The sequence below is a fragment of the Abramis brama genome, assembly GCF_963993115.1.
Source record: "Abramis brama genome assembly, chromosome: 12".
NCBI lineage: Eukaryota > Metazoa > Chordata > Actinopteri > Cypriniformes > Leuciscidae > Abramis > Abramis brama.
Genome location: NC_139974.1, coordinates 3,391,301 through 3,402,126, shown reverse-complemented (window position 1 = coordinate 3,402,126; position 10,826 = coordinate 3,391,301). Strand labels below are relative to the sequence as shown.

The following is a 10,826-nucleotide window of genomic DNA, read 5'->3' as shown; positions in this document are numbered from 1 at the left end:
TGATAACAATAGCTTTTAAAGCATGTCAGTGGGCAGTAGCATAAATTATTTGTCAAGCAGATAACAGATTCTTAAACATGAGAATGAGGATAAATGTTGTAATGAATGATCCACACTAGAAAATGGAAATGCAAAATGTTTCTGCTTATTGTTGACAATACACAATCACATATTCCAAACAGGAATGGCCTTAAATGAGAAATCTTTCAAGGATTATTTTGCATAATGTAAACTTTTTAGCATTAAAGATTGGTTTCAGCAACTTGTTTCTTTCTTGAGTTAATCAATGTTTTTGGCACTATTAAATCAGTTCAATTAAATTTCAATTGTTCACTCATAAAGTCACTTGTTGTCACCACCTACTGGCTTAATGATGCAAGTTGCGCAAACACAGACAAGCGGAGTGATACAAACTGTGAAAAGGCTGATGCTGGTGAAATATTCGAACACATTCGAGGACCTTATATATAGGCTACATATCAGAGTTAAATAGGAATACATTGTAATAATGTTATTCAAGCAGACTAAATCACACGACTGTGCAGCAATATTTAAGCTCATTATACAAAGGAAATAATACAGATCTAGACAAATTGGGTTGCTTATAGTTAAAAGAATGTCATGAACGATCATTTAGGCTAGATGTAGATGCTAGATTTTTCACATTTTTGGTCACAAAATATTTAGTCAGTTTTGATGACTTTGCAATATTGATAAAATGTTAGAATATTAATAATGAAAATTGAGTAGGGCTACGCCAAAATGTGTAACATTTATGTAGCCTACAAAGAAATACAAAAGCCCCGACATAGAGTTTTGACGCAGCTTTAATCTCACTTTTGGTTATTTCAATACTTAATTGACGACAGAACACGACGTTACATGCTAGTTTATTTTGCGTGATACAGGGCGCGCCGCATTTGCGTGATTGAAGAGTGCGCGCCGCGAGCAAACGGCTGGCACGACGTAAGTTAGTTTTTCTGAGTTTTACTGACATATAGCCTGACAACATCTGGTCTGACTCTGACAGAAGACTGTGCGGCGGTGCTGACTGCGTTATTTTTTTGAAACCGGTGCGGCGCGCGCGCCCCCGAAGTTCATCCGTGAGAAACTTGAAACCGGTGCTTGAACTTGAACTCAGGTGACTCATTAACACTCGCGCTACTGGCCACGCCCTGCTCTCACGGCTTGTGGACTCGTGCTGCTTGCCACTTTGCCTATTTTGTGTTTTCTATCACAGGAAAAGTAATTGCTGAGATTTTTGTTTCTGAATTTTTTATTTATTTATTTATTATTTTTTGGGGGAATTGACTTGCGGGCCGCATCAAACTCTTTTGCGGGCCGGACGTTTCCCACCCCTGATTTAAATAGACAAAATGGTAGCGGTCAGATAAGTATGATCTAAACCAGCTTAATACTTGTCCTTGAACACCAGTATAATTTTGTAGTCGATCTAAGAGTATTGTGTGATCTATAGTATCGAACGCAGCACTAAGATCAAGTAAAACTACTATTGAGATACAGCCTTGGTCAGAAGCTAAAAGTAAATCATTTGTGATTTTAACGAGCGCAGTTTCAGTGCTATGATGCGGCCTGAATCCTGACTGAAACTTTTCATAGATATCATTTTCTTGCAAGAAAGAGCCCAGTTATATTTAATATAATATCATATGGTCTGTTGTTTGGCAAATATAATTGGATGTGGTTCCCACTTATTTTTTGTGTTTCATTTTGTCTTTAATTTGAAGTGTTACAACGGAAAGCTGGAAATTTCCATCAATGGTGGGAAAAGAGATAATAGAGTTGTAATACAGTGTATTTTTGATTGTAAAATTACAATAATAGATTACCACAAATTAAAGAGGTAAAAGTAATGGTATAAGTAATAGAATAGTACAGATATAATAGAATTGAGACAAGCATTAATATAGTTAATTTGGCAGATAAACCTCACATAGAAGGATCTAGTTAGTTCTTTCTATCTCTCCATCCAGACATTAATGCTGTACCTCAGATCAGTTGATTTCACTGGTTTGTCCAGAACGGTCACTCTTCATGGACACACAGCTGGACTCTGAGTTTCATCTCTGACTGCTGAATTGACTTTGTTTTATGGTGCTTAATTTAACCCCTTGTTTGGGTCTTAAATATAGACACCTTCTACCTTATTTTGTTTATTCTCAGGTTAGGTAAAGTCAGTCGAATTCGTTCTAAACAATAAGTATATAAATTTCCATACTTACAATTCAGTCGAAAGACTGCTCCGTGGTTTAGTTCAGCTCAATAATTTGTAAAACAGGCGAGCTTCTTAATTTCAATTATATGTATTTTTTATTAAATATAGGTTAACTAGTTTACATAAACGGTACTAATATATACAATAAAAATAAAAGTAAATCAAAACCAAATAATTTACAAGCTTTAATCTTCATGAGGCACAATGGCAAGGCATCTAACACCGGAGAGGCCGTCCTTGGTGAATCAGCGTCTGACTGGACATGTCATTCCAGCTCTTTTAAAGTCCATCAACTTTTGGACATCTTTAGAAATCTCCTCCTGGAAACTCCCTAAAACTTGTTCATTGGTCATCCTCTCTTGGAAACCCCCTAGGACTTGGTTATAAAGCCTTTGTCTCTCCGTCCTCCTTTTTCTGGACCTTTTCTTCATCGCTGTATCTTCTGTGTCTCGTCCGCAACACCTAGACGGTAATGATTGCATTTTTCTTCTTTCTTTGGAAAAGCTCTTTTTAATACATTTTCAATTTCTCTCTACTCTGCCATATGCTTAATAAATGCTTACAACATTCAGTGTGGTCTGTTTTTCTTTATAAACCATCTTCTCAATAAATGACTTTACATCACCAATTGCAGTGTCTCTCTATAAACCATCTTCTCAATAAATGACTTTACAAACAACAGTTGTGGTGTCTTTTCTTAATGACAATTTCTTAATAAAACATGTTTATAAAACCAAGTCTCAGTGTCTTTTCTAATGAACCAGATTCAAGGGTTTCTTATAAAAACTCTTTACATTGTTTTTATTAACAATAAGGTTTCTTATAAAAACCTTTTACATTGTTTCCATATAATAAGGTTTCTTATAAAAACCTTATACAGTGTTTCCATATAATAAGGTTTCTTATAAAAACCTTTTACATTGTTTCCATATAATAAGGTTTCTTATAAAAACCTTATACAGTGTTTTCATATAATAAGGTTTCTTATAAAAACCTTTTACATTGTTTCCATATAAGGTTTCTTATAAAAACCTTATAAAGTGTTTTTCTTATACAACACTTTTCTTACACAAAGTTACAATTATACTTAATACCCTATTAGAAGCCTATATATTATGAGGCATAAAAGAACAAATTGCATGTTTCACACAACACGCCCCTTTATGCAAATTTATTCTTTTATTTCCAAAGTCAAGTAAGTCATGTAACACCCTCTCTTTTTGTCATATTTTGACAATTTAGCATATACTTGGCCTGTCTTAGTAGTGACATTCATCTGAAAAATGTTCATATAGTGCTCCACCCAAGGTCTCTTATTTTTGGTTTCATTCATTTACTCTCAATAATTTTTCCCTGTACCGGACTTCCAGAAGGCCAGATTTCTGTACTCTGTTTTATTATAACTAAATAACATCCAAATTTAACTCGCATTAGTTTGCCATTTGTCACTTCATGCAAACAAGCTCCGACCAATTGTCCACCAGGGGTTTCACAGATAAAGGGGCGGCCACATCCATCAATCAAACATTTCTTGCAGAAATTGACAGTTGGAATTTGGGCTTTCGGTATCTCTACCTTCCCATTGGCTGCACGACCCCTCCTGAAAATCTGGTGAGCCCATCGGATCGGGAGAGTCTTCCTTTCTTTCACTTGTGGATCCATCACTGCTTTGCTCTTATAAGATAAAATACCTCATCAAATTTGATTACTTTTATATTGTTCTCTGCACGTCTTGCACGTAATCTATGTACAAACAACTGGTCTTCTTTCCTCCAGACTTTATGAGCTGATAAATCACTATATATTTCTTGGGCCTCTGGCTAGAGCACCTTAAACATGTATTTTAAATTTGTCTGCTATTTCCACATGAAGATGCTCTACTAAGTCAAACACATTTACACAATACTCAATCACGCCTCGTTCAGTATACCAAATCACTATATTTGTTTTTTTCAAAACAGGTGTTACACAGACTTCCCATTGACAAGGCAACTTCTTTTTCCCATAACATTTCATGACATTTCATACATTCATCATTTCTAACTAAAATCCAATAACTCTGATTTTTGGATAACACTTGTCCCAGATATAATTAATGTATATCTACCAGTGTTGAACATGGCATGTTCCTTCAGGCCTCTAAAAGGTATTGTAGAGGTCAGTCTGCTGTATTTCAAGTTGAGATGTGCTGATATCTCAAGTCTCTAGTTCTCTGTCTATGTTATTAGACATTTGTTGCTTTATACAGTCTCACAACACCTATTCTCTTATGTGATGGTATACCCGTACGTAAGTCAATGTCATGGGGATGGCTAGTGCCTACGTCATCGTAGCCAAATACGTCACTTCCGTGTCCAAACCGAATTGGGCTAGAATGGTGCAGTGCTGTGTCCCAAGTTGTAACAACAGAAATGATGTCAATAAAACGATTAGTTACTACCGCTTTCCTTTGGATGACAACGAGAAGAGGAGATGGCTTAAACTGATACGGTAAGCTGGATATCTAACCATGAAAAATACATTTAAGTGCGGGCTAGCGCCAGTATTTGCGCTAAACGTTAGCCGAGATAACGTTACCTGTTGCTGTTAACGATGGAGTGGGGCCACATAAAATAATCGAGATTAAAGTCATTATTTACGGGAATAAAGTTGCCATTTACTAGTTTAATGTGACTGAGTTTAAAGTCGTTATTTATGAGAATCAACTAGCTAGTTATTTATGAAAAGTCATATTGTAAGATATTAAACTTTTTTACAAAAAACAAACATTTTACAAGAATGAACGAGATTAATTACGAGATATACGTAATATTTTACAGAATTAAGTCGTTTACAAGTCCTTTTTTTAGATTTACGTGACAATTTACCAGAATAAAGTCAGTATTTACATTTTTGAGAATGAAGCCATTAACAATATAAAAGTCACTATTTATGTATATACAGTTGCCAAATTGTGTTGCTTTTGTGGAACAGGGGTGAGAGGGACAAGGGTTCTGCACTGGCAGAACCTACTTCTTTTTGTTTATCGCCACAGAGTTCTTTATGTAATGTTTTTTTCTTTTATCCAGGCGTAAAGATTTCACACCTAACTACAACTCAAGGGTCTGTGGATGGCATTTTCCACATGGCAAAGCAGCGGGGCCCACACGGTTTGCCTGGAATGAGGGAAAGGCTTTTCCTCACATCAGCCAGCCGACCAAACGGCAAAAGAAAATGCTCCCGGCGACTGTAGAGGACGAAGGAGGAGCTGAACCAGGCCCAAGTCACCTTGACACTGCTCAGAAGACCCCAAGTAGTTCAAGTGTTTTGGTGCTTGAAATTGAGAATAAGATGCTCAGAAAAGAAAATGACAAACTGAAGAAAGAATTGGAGAAACAAAAACAAACATTTTCATTTAGTCAAATATCCTCCCACCCAGACATAGTCAACTATTACACTGGCTTGCCAGATGCTGCCACAGTCTTATTTTTGGAGACCCTTCTTTCCAAATTTGATCTCCAGTATCACTTTGATTGGAACGTCCAAAAAATGCCCTTAATCGATCAGCTGCTCTTGACTTTGATGAAACTCCGACTGAATTGTGGTCTTGTTGACCTTTCTGTGAGGTTTAACTGCTGCCGGGCCACAGTCACCAACATCTTTATCACCATCTCCAGTGCCCTGTATGACATTTTGTATGTCGGCATGATGGAAAACAAAATTCCTTCCAGATTCAAGAACCAAACCTCCCTGCCACATTGCTTCCAACCATTTCCCAATTGTCGGATTGTGCTCGACTGTACTGAAGTACCTGTGTCCAACACAGAAAGTTTGGACACCCAAAGTCATCTGTACAGTCATTACAAAGGAGGTACCACGCTTAAGGCTCTGATTGGTGTGGCACCTAATGGATTCATTACCTTCGCCAGTGACCTGTATGGTGGAAGCACATCGGACAAAGCAATAACAGCAGACTGCGGAGTACTTCAACAGCTAGAAGCAGGTGACATGGTGATGGCTGACAAGGGCTTCACTATTCGTGACATTTTACCTGCAGGTGTTTCACTGAACATCCCAACATTCCTTGTCAACGGACAGTTCACAATGGAGGAAATCAACCACAACAGACTTATTGCCAGTGCAAGAGTTCATGTGGAGCGTTCTATTCAGCGCCTGAAAACATTTCACATTTTGTCATACATTCCGTACCAGTATAAAAAGCATGCAAACAAGATACTGAAAGTGTGTGTTTCTTTCACAAATTTACAGACACCCATCCTCCGTGAAATAGCATGAATTTCCTCTCACTGTTTGCCACAATGCCATCATCAGCATTGAATTTTTCTTTAACTGTATTCCATATGAACTGTATCAATGTTGTTTTTTACTTGCTAATCAATTTTCCTAAACTCACATGTTAAATGTTATATTTTTTTAAAGGTTTGTTATACATATTATCAACACAACTGTGTTTGATCCTCCATAAGCTGAATGAATAATTTTGTTCCGTTTGACAGCCTGGATGCAACTGAAGCTGAACAAGACAATTAAAAAGTCTTCACACTGATTATGTTGCTCCCACTCAATTTATTTGAACTGCATGTTACTGCTTTTCTTTTTCTTTTTTAGAATAAATAAAACAACAAAACACACAAACATCATTTTAACTGGTACAAATGCACAGATATTGATATATACAAATTGGGAGAGGCTACAACATTCAAACTGAAAATAATGCTTTAGAACTAGGAATGTCAAGATTAACTGATTTTTACAATAACCGCGGTCCATAAATCCACTCAAACGCATGAAGTCAATGGCAGGTTCATAAGTTAAATGTGAAAATCTTATTTTCATAGCGGCCAAAGGAAGAGTTAAAAAAAAAAAGGATCATGTGCAGCCGCGTTTGTCACGTAAAAATGGACATGAACCGTGTAAGCACATGGAAAGACATAGATCTTTCAAAAACATCCACATAAATCTGCTTTCTTATAGCTAGCTAGGTAGGTATAGGTATTGCTAATAATGATAATAATAATAATAATAATAATGATATTCTACTGCCTATTTATAAGTTTACTTTTTATTATATTACTTTTTTATATATATTTGAATCCTGGCATCCCTATTTAGAACATGTAAACAAATGCAGGGTTAATCATTTAATATCGGAGAGAATATGGGGCAGGAAAATGTCCTTATAAAATATTTCTAAAACACTAATGTTGTTTGCCCAAGCTGGATCTTTATGGATGAACAGAATTACAACATCCAGCGGAGTCCATACCACCAGGTGGCATGTGCCAGCTCCCGTAAGGTACAGGTTGCCCTGAATTTGATGCCAGTAGTTGTGAGTCGGCTTCATTTTCAGTAGGCCAGTAACTTCATCCAGTTTGAGATAAAAGTCCTTTGCCTCTGCTGCCTGAATTATGGTCTTGTTTCTGGCTGCATAAGGACATTTCACCTCAATGATGCAGTCAGCAGATACTGTCCCATCTGGAGAGCCACCAAGCAGGCCACTGTCAGAGAGAAACACTCCGCTCTCCTGGATGGTCACACCAGTGCGCTTCATGTACTCTTCTTTAGCCTTTGGCTCATGAACGATTCCCCAATCACAAGCCTGGGGGTTGAAAGGGAATTTCATACACAATGGCATCACAAGGTGCTTTATAAAGGGAGAGAAGGAAAGAAATATCAGCCCAACCCTTGTAGTACAATCTTTGTTTACACTTGTTTGATTTAAAAATTACCCTAGGGTCTCTATGTGGGTTTTTTCTGCCACCAAAGGGTGATATGTAGAACTAATTGACAATAACCTTCACTGTATTTGAGAGTAAAAACATTTTTGGTGAAGAAACTTAATTGTACATAAATTTTGAATATGTGATAAAAAATAATGTAAACGGTCTAAAATACACTGTGGGCAAATTTACAACCCTTTCAAACCTAGTTTTGGCTGTTTAAAAGCCACAACCATTACAGCTGAAAAAACCTCTGATAAAAAAATTTGATCAACCTTTTTTCCCCAAACACTATTCATCAAGCTCAGACCTGATCAAAACAATTATTTTTTTGTTTTTAAATAATGGATTTTAACCTTGTGAATGCCTTTCATATGTGATTTCACTGCAGTGTCATGGTTGAATGAAAAATTGTGGTTATAATGGGAGTTGCTGGGGAGTATTACTTAAAATTTGATGCTGCAGAAAAAGTAATGTGCCAAAGCAGATGTTTTCACAAGTCTTTGGAAGATCCAGGAGTGTGATAGCATATAACAAATATAACTAAAGGATATGTTTTATTACAGTACCCAAGGGTTAAAAGAACTTTGTGTCCATCACTTACATGAGCTCCTTGCTTGAAGTTGTAATGACCAAGCAGCGTTTTGAATAATGAAGGAGGGTAAGAGTTCCTCTTCACTGCCGCCAACACAAGACCAAAGTTGCTGGCTGTAACTCTCTTCTTGCGATATGCCATCCTGTTATAAAGAAACACACAACAGTTAACCTCACAGTCACTAATGACTTTTAGTACACATGAAATCAATCGATCCTTGTATGTATTATTACCATAAGTCATTCTGAGTTTGCCCAACTGTGGCCCTCTCGATGGCTTCCTTTTGTTGTGGGCTCACAGCAAGGGATGAAAGGAGATGTTGAGCTTTGTCCTCACAATACCCGGAGTTGGCCAATATCCCATCAAAAGTTTTGACGTGATGGCAGGGGTCAAAAGTCTGTCCCAACAAATATCATTGAATCAGAATAACAACAATTAGATCCCTTCATGTCAACATTGTTCACAGACATACATATATTGAGTTGCCTTGTGTACGAAATGCGCGGTTTGAATAAAGTTAAAATTAAAGTCTGAACAGGTTTATGTCTGATTTGCAATTTAAATCTGTGGATATGTCAAACTAAATTTACCATCTTACTAGGGATATCGTCAATCTTTGTAACTGATTTAATGTTGTGTACATGTGAAGTTTCTGATAAAGCAGGACATGAAACAACAAAACACAAGTCAAACCTGAGGCAGTGCAGGAGGTTCTGGAGCTAATATCCAACCCAGACCTGTAAAACGGTCAAGCTGTGCCAGAGATGACGATGCCCATTCTCTGTCCTCCGGGGTGACAGGGCGTTTAATTCCAGCTGAAAAAATAGCATAAAGGATATGATGGTAACTGCTATCTAACCCAGGCTTAGATTTTACTATGAAAAGAAAACATATGGTCATTGTTTTTCCAATGATAACAAAACAGAAAGCATGACAGATATTTCCAAGTTACTCGAAGAACTAACCTTGTGATGTGGAAGGTGCAATCACAGACACTTTCTTGGCCGTGATTTGCTCTGTTTTGGGTGTCGTGGGCCTCTTCCACATACACTCGACATCCGTGCGGGTGAAGTTCTTCTCAGCCCAAATGAGGAGGGCTGCAACATGGTGGCACTTGGACCTCCCGATGGCACAAGAGCAAGAACTTGCCTTCACTTCCTGTCCCTCAACGTGTACCTGAGTGAAATCAACTTTGCTAACCCTCACAAAAAACTCTTAACAATGCTAAGAGGCAAAGCTTTGTAGTGCACTCTGTAAGCCTGCACTGCTAACTTTTTTTTATTATAGTATGTTTATTTTTTTATTGTTTATACTTTTTGCCCCCTGAAGTCTGGTAGTCACTGTATAAGATACCTCCTATATTTACTATTTAATTGTTCGTTTCCTGTCTATTCTGCACACCCTGAGTGTTTTCTTGAGAGCTGAATGTAACAAGTGAATTGTGAGATCAATAAAGGTTTTTCTTATCTTTGTGTTGCACTAGGTGGAGCCAACAACTAGTTAGGTAACGTCTAATCTGTATTGGGCGAGCAATACTTTTCCAGAGTTTTAAGTTGTCAACAAACCATAGGTACTTATTCTAACATAGCTAAGTACAATAGTTAACGTTACACTTGTACAGTAAAGTTAGCTTGGTGGCCGACAGCCTTATGTTAGCGAGGTAACGGTAGCTACTAAAAACTTGTAACGTTTGAACCGTGACAAATGTACAATCTTTTTATGGTAAAGGGCGACAGCTTAATGTTTGATTAACAATTTGTTTTATGCTCATATAAAACAACAAAAGTCATAGAAATTTGTGCCATTTGACGAGTCACTCAAGAGTCGGGACCTCACCTCAACCTCGTAAACTTTACTTTTCATTGAAGCCTGTACTTTCCCTTTCAGACTTCCACCTGCCAGCACACTAACATTTACAACTCTGTTGGAGTTGTACGAGTTCAAACCCTTTTTCACGGACTTTGGGGTGTCCGCAAAATACGATGTCACCGTAAAAAAAGTGACCGGTTCCTTAGCTACTGCCATTGTGTTTACATTAGACGCAGCGGCTTGGACACGGAAGTGATGTCGTGACGTCACACTAGCCATCCCTATAGGATTTATTCATACCCCTTTTTCATTCCTTTAACAATTTACATATTCCAGATAAACAAAATATTCTCAAAATCCTTCCTAAACCAGACAACTCAATAATAATCAAAACAGTATTGTAACTATATTTAATTTCATTCTAGTATTATTTACTATCCACTTCAGTGTTCTATATATTTGTTAT

At 37.2% G+C, this 10,826-nt stretch overlaps 2 protein-coding genes across 3 annotated transcripts; one reads left to right on the top strand and one right to left on the bottom strand.

The window, feature by feature from the left end:
* Positions 1-4,564: 4,564 nt before the first annotated feature.
* LOC311093956 (uncharacterized protein) lies at positions 4,565-7,328 on the top strand. The gene is made up of 2 exons (XM_084131656.1): positions 4,565-4,726; positions 5,305-7,328. Exons 1-2 carry the CDS (start codon positions 4,611-4,613, stop codon positions 6,509-6,511), a joined length of 1,323 nt encoding a protein of 440 aa, XP_083987782.1. The 5' UTR covers positions 4,565-4,610; the 3' UTR covers positions 6,512-7,328.
* An 8-nt stretch (positions 7,329-7,336) lies between these two features.
* On the bottom strand, positions 7,337-10,625 carry LOC311093967 (uncharacterized protein). Of its 2 annotated transcripts, none has more exons than XM_084131675.1 (5): positions 9,517-10,625; positions 9,245-9,366; positions 8,785-8,948; positions 8,561-8,693; positions 7,337-7,880 (listed from the first exon to the last, which is right to left on the bottom strand). In XM_084131675.1, the coding sequence occupies exons 1-5, from the start codon at positions 9,596-9,598 to the stop codon at positions 7,374-7,376; spliced, it is 1,008 nt and encodes a 335-aa protein (XP_083987801.1). In that variant the 5' UTR covers positions 9,599-10,625; the 3' UTR covers positions 7,337-7,373. The 2 variants fall into 2 exon arrangements, with proteins under 2 accessions (XP_083987801.1, XP_083987802.1); XM_084131676.1 differs by having other exon boundaries at positions 7,337-7,835.
* Positions 10,626-10,826: the final 201 nt, after the last annotated feature.